Source organism: Mustela nigripes, chromosome 9 (assembly GCF_022355385.1).
Source record: "Mustela nigripes isolate SB6536 chromosome 9, MUSNIG.SB6536, whole genome shotgun sequence".
NCBI classification, from domain to species: domain Eukaryota; kingdom Metazoa; phylum Chordata; class Mammalia; order Carnivora; family Mustelidae; genus Mustela; species Mustela nigripes.
In genome coordinates this window covers 84,588,347-84,600,953 of record NC_081565.1, presented here as the reverse complement: position 1 = coordinate 84,600,953, position 12,607 = coordinate 84,588,347, and the positions used below count along the sequence as shown (strand labels likewise).

At 45.6% G+C, this 12,607-nt stretch overlaps 1 protein-coding gene across 4 annotated transcripts in view; it reads left to right on the top strand.

Annotated features, from left to right (window-relative positions):
- Positions 1–461: 461 nt before the first annotated feature.
- Positions 462–12,607, top strand: part of LOC132024852 (histone-arginine methyltransferase CARM1-like) — a 247,794-nt gene continuing 235,648 nt past the window's right edge. For 3 of the 4 annotated variants that reach the window (XM_059411943.1, XM_059411941.1, XM_059411942.1), the window contains exon 1: positions 462–775. In XM_059411943.1, coding sequence (XP_059267926.1) covers positions 616–775 — 160 coding nt within the window. In that variant the 5' untranslated portion in view covers positions 462–615. Of the gene's footprint in view, positions 776–1,322; positions 1,416–12,607 lie in introns of those variants that run through there. The other variant, XM_059411944.1, reaches the window with a different exon arrangement.

Here is a 12,607-nt window from a genome sequence, read left to right as displayed (position 1 = left end):
TGATTCACCGCCCAGCAGCAAGCAAGTTTGCAGTTCCAAGTGATGGGGCAAGAATGTGGTCATTTGAGCCCTGACAGTTGCACGAGGGTCTCAGCGCTCCCCCACCGCCTGGCTGCTGCTGCTGCTGTGGGGACCTGTCAGTGAAGAAGCACTCTACGCTTGGCATGGTCGCTCCCACGTGGCCATGAGCACCCCAAAACCACCTGGACTGGGCGAGAGCCCACCCAGCAGAGAGCCTGGGCCAAGGCCATTTCCAAGCCAACGCCCACGCCCACAGAGCAGTCCCAGTGAACAGCAGGTGTCACCCTTCTGCTTCCAAACCCCCAGTGCCTCCAGGTGCCTCGTGAGCTCCCCAAACTTGCGCGTGGGAGCAGCGGCCCGCTGGGGTGGCCCCGAGCACCTGCGCGGCGCCTGCGGGGGATGGGGGGGCGTGGGGGGACGGGGTGGCAGTGCGGGGACGCGGGGCTGCAGGTGCCCGCGGGAGCCCTGGGCGGACAGAGGTGGACGCTCGGACTTGCGCGGAGGTGAGGAAGGTGGCTGGCGCTTCCAAGTCCCTCCCCCTTCCCCCAGGCAGTTTCTGGGGGCGCCGAGCAGCGCGGAGGAGGCGCTCGCACCATGGCCCGGGGCCCCGCGCGCCTGCAGTTCCGCGTGCAACTGCGCTTCGTGACGGAGGAGCAGCTTTTCGGGGCCGGGCCGCTCTCGGCCCCGACCCCGAAGTCTCTGAGACTGGAAGTGCACCCGGCGGGGGAGGAGGCGGACGCGACGGTGATTGACGGTGAAGTACCGAGTCCCGCTCCAAAGTTGGGTCCGGGGGAGCGCGAGCGCGGTGCGTGCGCCCGGCGCGCGTGTGCGGGGCCGCGGCTGCGTGTCCAGGCTGTGTGCGGGGTGCGCGTGTGCGCCCGGCGCGTGGGAGTGTGGGTTGCGCCGTCCCTGTCGCCCCGGGAGGTGTGCACCCCGAGCCTCGCCGCCGAGAGGAAATGCCGGGCTACTTCCCCCCACTCCCGCTGGCCCAAATCGCGTCTGTCTTGCGCTCCAAGAACTTGGGAGCCGCGGGCAGCCGGGCCCTGAGAACTTGTCCTGGCTAGAACTTAGAGGTGTCAGAAGCCAGGTCTGCAGAAGACAGAAGCGCGATGATCTCGCCCGGCACCCACTCAGGAGCAGGGTAGGACAGGGAGCCCCGTCTCCTTACTTCCAGGCCTGCTGGGCTCCTGTTCCCTCCCCGGCCGCTGGCCACCCTCCCGCCACGCCTGCAGCTTTCTGTGGGCCAAGTTCTGATGCGCCGGAAGGGCCGTGCGGCTTGTTCACCAGTCGGAGTGGCTGTCGTGGCCAATGTGGTCTCCACTGGACATTACATTTTGGTTCAAAAAAGAGACCTTTTACAATGACCTGTGACCCCTGGCTTCCTGGAACTGTGGGTATGTTGAGGGAATGCTTTTAATTTGTATAGTATCCTAGACTTTTTTGAGAATCCAAGGAAACCTATAGAACTGCCCGCAGAAAATGGGCATTCCGCAGCATCAGACGGGATAACAGCTCCTCTTGGCAGCTTATATTAAATACCCCGTTCTAGTATGTGGAGGGAACAGAGCCCCAGACAGCTGTAAGCCTCCAAAGACTCCTGGAGTTTCTTTTTCTGGCCCTAACTTCTTAAGATTTTGAGAATTATTTAAAGTACTCTGTGTTGGTTCCAGTGGGAATTTCAAATCACACAACTACTGACTTGCTCCTCTGTGAGAAGGAGAATTTAAGTTCGCTGCTGTGTCTCCAAGGCCTTAGGACAGACAGACACAGTAGATGCTCAGTACCTGCTTACTGTGGGATGATAGAAAGCCTTTGCATGTGTCTTCTCACTTCCCTCTGGGCTGGGATGGGGAAGTCTGGGTCTTTAAAAAAGATATATTAAATATTGTTTGCCTAGTGTCTTAGCTGGAGTTTTGGCAAGGGATCAAAAGCCTTACTCAGCAACTCCTAGATTTCTCTTTTGGTTGCAAGAGGTGGGGGGCGGGGAGTGGCTTCTAGTATTTCTCCTGGGAATTTTAAAACTCAAGGTGCCAGAAAAGTGTTCAGTTTGTTAACGATGATCATCTGACTTAATGGGTAGCCAGGCACGTGGAGAAACAAAGGCACAGATTTGAGCTTGACACATTATTTGGTGTCCTGTGAATTTCCTTCCCACAGATAATGTGTTGAGAAGAAATCCCTGAGGTTCAGGGTGATTGAAGTCGTAGACTCTCCCACAAGTTACCGATGCCTGGCCTGTGTGGTTGTAATTATCTTACAGAGAGGAATATGCTTTCCCTTAATGCAGTCAGTCACTAGAGTCTAGAGGTAACCTCTGTGGGATGGGTTAGACCAGAGTAATGGAAATGGGAAAATTAAAGCGAGGGCAGGCAGTCATTGTCACGCAGTTTTGACAATTCCTTGGGAAAGAATCACTAACCAGAAAGAGGAGAGCTCACTCTCTTAATAGCTTAAATCCTGAAACGCAATTGTTAAAGCCTTCTATGGAGAGTTTTGGGAGAGAAGCTATTCTGGAGTTGTTGTGTTAGTAGCTCATTTTACTGTGGGACCAGCTAGACCGCTGTATGATGGGCAGGCCGAGCGAGTTTAAAAACAGATTCTCATGAACTCTTAGTAGAACGATTTGGGTGTGTTCAAATATAGGAGCCACATTTCGAATGGTTAGGATTTCTCCTGGGATAAAGGGCTCATATTCTGTCCCCCAAACAACAGTTTTCTCAGGCTGTTCTGAGGAATAGCTGGACGGTATTTTTGTGAAGATGTTTCAAAGGAAGCTTAATTAAGCCTGGTAGATGATAACGGGGAGAAATAAAACAACCTTTTAGATTCCTAATCTCAGTAGCTTGTCATGTAAAAAAGGGAACAGAGCAAGAGAAACAGTTTATTCTCATTTCAAGCCTTCCAAAACTGACAATGACTTTATAAAGGGAACGCACGCACCAGGAGATCTCTGAGAAGACAGTCATTCATTCCTTTTCTTCCTTACATATTTTTTTGAGTCCCTGTCCTCTCAAGCCTGCCTGATTCATCCTTTTATCTCCAGAGTCTTCCACAATACTCAGTACACACAAGACATCAATAAAAGTTTCTTGAGTGCATCAGTGATTTAAATCAAGAATTTTTAAATGTTGCAGAAATAAAACTTTAAGTACTGAGCACTGAGTGCAGAATCTGAGTTGCCCCCAAATGATTAAGACAACTGATTTGATGTAGTAGAGGGATGTTTTAAAATACAGTATATTCATAGAAAACTTGAGGTACACTAAGGTCAATAAACCAGGTGCTGAGTGTCACTGGAAAGTTAGCTGCTTATAGTTCCCGGCGGGGCGGGGGGGGGGGGGCACACCACGCCATGGTGGCGGACACATGAAGAAGCATTAGGCTTGTTGGGAGTGGGTGGGAGACAGATAGAGTAAGGGAAATTGTGGGTAAGAGACTTCACTGTGGTTTTGTGGGAAGGAATGGGGGAGGCGGCATCAGCAGGCTTAGGTTGACAGGTTTGAATAATTTCAGTGGGGTCTGGAGAACCAGGGCTGTCCCAAGTTGTCCAACACCCGGCCCCAGGTTGATTATGGCAGGTGGATAGTGGCCTGGAGTGTGAGAGCCCAGTCAAGGGGGTCTGGGAGGTGTGGGCTCTGGATTGGTTGGCTTGTGTTTGAAAAGTGTGCTTGCAGTGAGTTTGCTATCTCTAGGAATTGGCTAACCGAGGAGGGGCTGTCTCCCCAGGGTCAACAGGACCCCAAATGTCAAAGCATCAGGTACAAAAATAAAAGACATGGTTAATACAAGGGAGAACCAGAATTGGTAAAGAGAGAATTGGTAAAGATGGTATATAGGGTGGGGGTGGCTGCCTGCTGGGCTTGGAGGGGCGGCCGCAGGCAGGATGAGCCTCAGGATAAAGTCTGGAGTTCAGGTGATGGGGGATAAATACTATCTTCATACCTCAAGTGTGGGAAAGAACTGGAAGATGGACAGAAAGCAGAGAGCAGGTGGGAGATGGGTCTGCTGCTTCTCCACTCCTTCCTCCAAGGTCAGTGCCGTGACGGGGGCGGGGGGGGGGGCGTGGCAGTGGAGAAAGGAATTTAAGACCTGAGACTGTGTCACACAAAGGTTAATCGTAGACTGGATCTCCAGGAGAGGGCAGAGAACATTTCTTCCCTTGCTAAGTTTAGAGCTGTCTTTTAATTAATCTGGAAGAGTTAGGGAAATATATAAATAAGCCACACAAATAATCAAGTATAAGAATGCAGAGATTTTTTTTTCTCTGAGGTATTTTAAAAGGATGCTAGGTTTTTTGTTCCCTCGTGGTTGCTCATCTCATTAGAGGGGGAGAAGAGAGCAGAAGAAAAGTCAGAGCAAGACATCCTCTGTATCACGTGTGTGTATTAATCTCCCTTCATTAAATTCTGGGATAACAGACGCAGTAAGTTGAAGCCTATGATCAGAATCCTGAAGTCAGTCACCTACAAATGATAGAGGCATTCATTTGCTTTTCGTTCAACAAATATTTATTGAGCACATGTTCTGCACTAATCACTGGGTGAGCAGCACATGAGCGAGATAAAAGCCCATCGGTATGGAGCTAATATTTTAATTGGGGGAAGATGCTGGCCAATGACATAGCAAGACAGTTTCACCGTGAGATAAATGATTTGAAGAAAATGAACCCAATGGAAGAAAGAAACAACAACAGAGACAAAGAAAGGGAGGGAGGGAGTCCAATTTAGAGAGTAATCGGGGAAGGTCTCTCTGAGGAAGTAGTATCTGATCTGAGGCAGGACAGATGGAAGGAGCCGGCCAAGCAGAGAGCCGGAGGAAGACAACAGGCAGAAGGAACGGCAGCTCGAAAGGCCCTGAGGCTGCAAAGAGTTGGCGTGTTTGGGACGGCCAGCGGAGCCGATGCCCACTGAGGGAGACGGGGAGTAATGGGAAATCAAGATAGCGCCCTGGTTCTTCTTAAAGTATAACAAGCCGTCTTTAGGCTCACTGACTGGCAACTATTTATGATGCTTCCAGAATCGCTCGGTAAGGAGCCAGGCAGGGGATGGCTGGGCTGGGCGATTCTGTTGCTCCTTGTGGCGTTGACTGAGGCTAATCCCTGGGCCCCAGCTAGTGGCCAGCTTCATCTGGGGGATGCAAGGCGACTTCAATCACCTGGGCTACGATCGGAGCTGGGATCATGGTTAATTTTTTGTGTCAGTTTGGGGGGCCCGTGTATCCATGCATTTGTTCAAATATTATCTGGATGGTTCTATGAGGGTGTTTTTTTGGATGAAACTCATGTTTAAATGGTGACTTTGGGTGAAGCAGATTGTCCACACCGAATGTGGGTGGGCCTTATCCACTCAGTTGAAAGCCTTAACAGAACAAAGACTGATCTTCCCCAAGCAAGAACGAATTCTGTCAGCAGATGGCCTTTGGACTTGAACAGTAACAGTGGCTCTTCCCTGGGTGCTCACTCTGCTAGCCTACCCTGCAGATTGTAGGTTTGCCAGATATATGGACACCCCCGCCCCCGCCACGGATACTGTTTCTTTGGAGAACCCTGACTAATAAAATGAAGATGACTCAAAGATTAGGACCCTCAGTGGGGAGCCTACCACGGCCTCTCCACATGGCTTGGCTTCCTCCCACATGACTTCCTCCCACTGTGGACTTCTTCCCCAGAGACTTCATGGGAAAATGTGAAATGTGAAAATGTGAAAAAAAAAAACCTTCTATTAATTTTCCAAAGTAAATTGGCAATTAGAAATAATGTAAAGATATTTGGCAAGCAGCTGTAAAGCAAAGCTACCACTTTTATGTGGCTTACATTCTAGAACCATTTGGAAAGTTTCAGGATTCTTTGTCCATGCTGGACTTCCTGAAAGACTGTATGAGAAAAATATATTTTGTGATTCTAGTAGATTTACTGTGTGTATAGTTGTCTTTTGTGGAGTCTGTAATGTCAGCCTCTCTGCTGAGGAATCATTTCTCTGGGCCTTTTTATGTGCTGTTCTTTCTGTTTAAAATGCTTTTCCAAATCCAGATCTCCACTCCGGCCTTTCATATATTTGGTTCCTACTCATCCTTTAGTTCCAAGTTGGAGAGTCCTGTTTGGAGAAGGGGCTTCTCTTCAGGATGAGTACCCACTGTTCCCGTTGTGTCCCCTGCCATATTTCTCAGCCCTTTGCTTTCCAGACAATTACCACAACTTGTAATGAGAAATAAAAGAATTTTATGATTGACTTTGGTTAAGATTGAAGTCGGAATCTCAGGCCACAAATTTGTAAGAATATTTAATGAGAAACTTTTGAGAAACAGGGAAGAGGTTGACCCAAATGCTTCTCAGAGTGTGAGTAGGAAAGTCGGAGTGTATTTTCCAATTAGGCCCCGTAAAGGCATCAAGAATGGTAAGCACTAGCCAGGTCCGGCGGAGGGACTGTCTCGGTCCAAACTCTGCATATTCTGACTCTTGTCATCATGAAATGGAGTTCCCAGCCAGTGGCTTTACTAAGAAGGGCAAAAAGATCTCCAGTCATATTTTGTTTTTAACTATAGAAAGCTTAGGGTGATCTCCTGGGAAATATAAGTCAACTTTGAGGCTATTACGACCGCTGAAAAGCTTGTTTAACATGTTTGTTATGGGAAATTGTATTTACTTACTATATGTGTATTTTAGAAAATTGCATTCTTTAGCATATTTGTTGTAGAAAATTGAGTTTATTCACCATGTTGTGTGGTACACCGCGGCACTGTGATGCCTGCTAACTTTCTTCAGCAACTGTCCCTGTGTCAGGGACAGGAATTCATTTCACTTATTGATTCACGCAGTCCGTGCTTATTGCCTGCCCAGCGCGAGCCGGACACTGTTCCGGGCACTGGGGAAATGGCAGCGGATTGCTTATCTATCGCCGAGTAACAGGTAACTACAGACTTAGTGGCTTAAAAGCAATACACACTGATTACCTGCTCATTTCTGCGGTCAGGAGTCTGGGCATGGTTTCTGTGGGTCCTCTGCTCAGAGTCTCTCAGAACCTGCCATCAGTGGCCGGGACTGAGATTTCACAGAAGAATTTGACCAGGGTGGGATCATTTGTGTGGTTCTTGGCTGAACTGGGTTCTTGAAGTGCTCTTCACTGAGGGCCTTGGCTTCTCGCTGCCCATTTGCCGGACGCCAGCTCCAGTTCCTTGTATACAGGCCGCCCAACCTGGCAACATGTCCTCAAACCCAGCAAGAGATGGGGGTGGGGGGCTGATAGCGAGACAAAAGTCTCAGTCACATGTAACCTGATCGTGGAAGTGACATCCTGACCTTTGTCTGAGAATCTGTTGCTTAGTCCCTAGGCCAGTCCATACCTGAGGGAGGATTACCTCATGGCTTGAGTACCAGGAGGCAGAGATCACTGAGCGCCTTCTTGGAGTCTGCCGGCCGTAAGGAGTGAGCAAAAAAGGTCACCACATTCACAGAGCGTACATTCTAGAGCCATTTGGAGAGGACCAGGGTCTTGGTGCTGTACTTCTGACAGGCCTGTTTGAGAAAAAGATACTTGGGGTTCTAACAGGAGTTGCTGAACACCAGGAGAGAATAATTTTTTTTTAAATTAGTTATCAGGTGTAGTCCTGCCCTGGATCTCTCAGGGGGGTTGCGGTTAAACTGCAGAACCAGAACAGGTCTCTGAAAGTATTCAAAATATCTGAGCAGGGCTCTATTCTTGATGGAACAAAAAATCAGCTCCAATGGGCTTCGGGCTTCCTGGGTCTTTGTTGTCCTTTGGAGAGCCAGATGGACAAGACCCCACTTTAGGATTAAGACAAATCCTGTCGTGGTAACTTATGTTTAGTTTTTAGTCAGCATGGCTTCATTTCTTTGTGTGGAGGGCTCAGCTAGCTTTTCTTCTTTGTTGTGAAGAGATGTATGGAAGGTAAATTTGTGGTTTGCGTCAGACACTGAAGCATGTTCAAGTCACTCACGAGGGAGACAGGGCGCCGTTGTTTCAGATACTAGGAATTACAGAGACGTCTTATACAGTGAAACAAAAAAGTCAGTATGACATTGGGGAAGAAGGAGATAAGGAAGGAAAGAAGGAAAGGAGAAAGGGAGGGAAGGAGAAAGGAAGCCAGAGCCGCCACTATGTTTTTGCATCCTAGGGGATAAACAAGTGGTGCTCTGTATGGTTACCGCGGAGTTCTGGAGCCGCCATGTTTTATGACTTGAAGTCATGATCGAAAACATGTTTCCTAAACCTTGACATTTACACAGTCATAGGTTTAGAATATATGTTTTATAAAACGTGGAGTTAGATTCTGGACAGGCTTGCATGAACAGCTCCACCTTGGAACTTGAGTATCAGAAAATCAAAGATCATGGAAACCCATCAGTCAGAGCAGGAAAGAGGAAAGTGGGTCTGAATCATGTGCCTGGTTCTTAGCCTAACCGAGAGCAGCTAATGATGGCACAGATCCCAAGGCAAGCATTGCAGGTGAACGTGAGATGCAACGCTTGGAAAACGAGTGGGTTCCGGAAGTAGCCTGTGGTATAGACCTGAGATGCACACCCAGCCATTGGGGCTGGAATCCAAGCCCTCGGAGTGCTTCCCTGTGCTTGGAAAACAGAAGGTCTGTAGCATTGCTTTGTGAATTTCCTTTGGATGAAACTTATTTTTTTCCTTACAGGAAGACATTTTTCTGATTTCATATTTTTTCTCCCTCAGAGAAAGAAGGTTTTTTTAAATCCCATTTCTACAAGATGACAAATGCTTCAGGGTGTGAATGCTATTTCCTTAGATTTTTAGGAATATCAGATCAGAAGAGCAGAGAACATGTCAGCAATAGGCAATGAATATTAATTTTCTAATCTGCAGAATAATAATAGCATTAGAAGAGACTGACTCAGAGACGTGGAATAAACGTGCGGTTCAACCCGCTCGTACATGAAAGAGCTGCCCGGAGCTCAGCCCCACTGTCCACTTGGGCTCTCTCTCCGGTCTCCTTGGAGAGCAGTTGGAACGCGCTTTCTTTACCACCTTACGTGATTCTTCTCCCTTGACTCACAGGAATGGTTATGATTTTTCTGTCCCCCTCTTTTTTTCATAGAGCATTTGATTCCCTGAATTCCAGTTGGACTGGGAATACATTATCTGGTGGCAAAGCCGTTCACAAATGCTGTGGGTCTTGCCTTTCAGCTTCTTGAGATCAGGGCCATGTCCTAATCATTTCTGTGTTTCTGTGGAGATGTGCAGTAGGGCCTGATTCTAGGGGGTATAGTAATGTAGCTTATGGGGGCCAGGGGAGTGTAATTTTTCTTTGGAAAATATGGACCTAGAATCCACATCAGCCTTTTTCTGCCATAATTACAGTGAGCTAAGTTTTCTGTAACTTTTCTAATAACCAACCAAGTTTCTCTTGTTGTCCCTCTTAGATCAAATCCTTCTTAATCAGAACACGTGCTGAACTATAAACTAGTAATTCCACAAATGAGGGGAAGCAGTTGTACTGATCTGCAATGTCCACCTCAACAAAGCTCCATTTAGTGTTTTGGGAATCATCTTCAGGCTTCCCCACTCTTCCCCCCCCGCACCCCCGATTCTTTTTTAAATGTGTTGTTACGCTGTTAGTTAGCGTAGTTCACATGGGGTCAAACACATTTGCAAAGTGTAGATAACAGCCAGCATTCAGAAGGGCCTGGAACGGCTAACAAGTCAAGTTCCTCAGAAAGCTAGAGAAGACAGTTTTCTCCATGGAGCTTAGAGCTCAGGAAATAGGGACTTCATATCATTTGAAGCAGAACGCCTGCCTTTGTGTAAACTTCTTCCAAAGCAGTATATTCTGTCATTGGCAAGTAGCAAGATTATAAAATGTCATAGTCATTTTCATTATTTCTGATAGTTCCTTCATTTATAATTATAATTACCTCTCTTTGTCTGCACCCTTATAAGTCCTAACCAGTAATCAAGAATAAGCAGATTTTCTGTGTAATTCTTACACAGAATTCTTGATAATTTTGCCTCCTAGACACATGGACTATTGTCAGCAGTGGGTGGACTCAGAACCCTACTACTTGTGAAAAGCACATGTGAGCCCTGACCTTTCTCGGTGTGGTCCTCCTGATTGTACCTCTGGAGCTCACCAGCTCTTAAGTTCATAGAATGAAATCTCTATCACAAACACCCAAAACCACAGTATTAACAGAATAAGAGAAAATAGACAACCCAAGGGGACTGAGGTACAAGAGGTAAACGAGACTAGAAAGAATCATAAACTCATGTCCATCTTTTTATGGTAGCCCCAGAGATTAGTTACCAAATATTATCACATTTCCTATGTGGCAAACAACTCTCACCAGGTACTTGCAGACCATGTAACTGCTCCTCAACATTCTGCTTTCCTTTTTGTCTCATATTTTTCACTTTCAGCTAGTTAGCTGCAGTGGTGGGGGTATCTGTTTTTTTTTTTTTTTGCGTAGACCCTCAAATACTCCTAAGTCTTTTGTGCCATCTTCCTATGTCATTGTAGGCATAATAGTACACACCAATAGTTTACTAGAGAATTAGTAAACCTGCTTTGCAGTATGTATTTCTGCAAAAGTAGAAAACTAGGGCTTTCGTAGCTGTCATTAGAAATATTTTATATGGTGCACAGTATTTTTTTAAAAAGATTTTATTTATTTACTTGATAGACAGAGATCACAGGCAGGCAGAGAGAGAGAGAGAGAGAGGAGGAAGCAGGCTCCCTGGTGAGCAGAGAGCCCAACATGGGGCTCAATCCCAGGCCCCTGGGACCATAACCCGAGCTGAAGGCAGAGGCTTTAACTCACTGAGCCACCCAGGCACCCCTATGGTGGACAGTATTAGGAAATACAAATTTCCTGGCTAGTGGAGCTAATGGTTGTGATGTAAATCCTAACCTCCCAGTATACCTTCTGCCAAAACAGAAATAACGAGAAGGAGGACTAAAACTCATGCTGTCAGCATCACAAGAAGATAAAATACTGTCCAAACTTCAAAATGCCTGTGATTATAAAAATAAACATAGAATCCTGGTGATTTCTCTCTCACTGTCCTGCTGTAAGCCCTTGGGAATTACAAGGCAGTCCCTGATCACTTTCGTAGACTTGAGAAGGAAGAACTAGCAGCACAATTGTTATTGATCTAAAGTCATCACTGTGAAGTCCACCACAAGAGTGAAAATTTATGAGGCACAAAGAAATGATCTTGTAGATCAGGAACCTGACAACAAGGAACAAACTTAACATTGCAAATAAAAGAGGAAGTTTTGGAAAGGTGACATTTCAGGAGAAGAGAAGGAGTTTAAAATGGAGATGTACCTCTTGAAAACCGTAGGTAAAGGTGGGGTAAAGGAAAGCACATTTGCCTTGTAAGGCAAAAGAAAAAAGCAGAGAACAAACATCCCACTCATCCCACTCAAAAGGCTGACCTGTAAATCTACCACATGTCAATATCAATAGAAAAATGCATTCTTGAACAAGGCATCTCTTAAAACACTCCAAACCATCCCTACCCAGAAATGCAGAGGCATAACCAGCCTTCATTTATATATACATACCATGAAAATACAGCAGTAAATGAGAATTAAATTAATTCAGTGTGTAACAATTCCACCCACTAAATGAAAGAGAATAAGATATTCTCAAATAAACATTTGGGGATTTGAAAAAAACAAACCATTTCAAGACAGAAATTTAAAATCCAAGAACATAAATGGACACCAGATAAAAAAGACCAAAATAAGGATTGATTAAATTCAGGAAAGGCATTGAATAGTCTAAATTATAAAAGAAATAAGGACCCATTTAAAAATTCCCTAAGAAATAAGAGATCCAAATGAAAACTTAGTAAGAGCATTGAAGAAAATTACGAATATAGCAAGAGAATAAAAACAAGATTAAAAAAGAAAAAAGACAAAGAAAGTGTTTGAAATGAAATGTAGGTAAAGATGATCCAATTAGGTATGATTGGAGTCCCTGAAAGAAAGATATAAAAAATAATGGGACAGAATTAATATTTAAAATTTTAACTTAAAAAAAAAAACACCTTATTTTTAGTAAATAAAAAGTTAGAATCTAAATATTGAAAGGGCTTACTAGGTATCAGGTACTATTGGCCCATAACAACTAACTCTGAGACCTAACTGAGTAACATTAACTTTTATAAAGATGTCTTCTAAAATCTTCAGAGTTACATGGTGAAAAGATAAAATGCCTTACAAAGGCAAAAGTGCGAGGCTGGCTTAAGCTGTTTAAAGACGTGTTTGTTGTTCAAAAACAACATACAAATGGCATCACCAGTAGAACAGCATCATTATTTGTGTGTTTTTAAAGATTAATTAATTAATTAATTAATTTTTTAGTATTTTCTAATTAAATTTATTTATTTTCAGAAAAACAGTATTCATTATTTTTTCACCACACCCAGTGCTCCATGCAATCCGTGCCCTCTGTAATACCCACCACCTGGTTCCCCGACCTCCCACCCCCCTCCCCGCCCCTTCAAACCCCTCAGATTGTTTTTCAGAGTCCATAGTCTCTCATGATTCACCTCCCCTTCCAATTTCCCCCAACTCCCTTCTCCTCTCTAACACCCCTTTT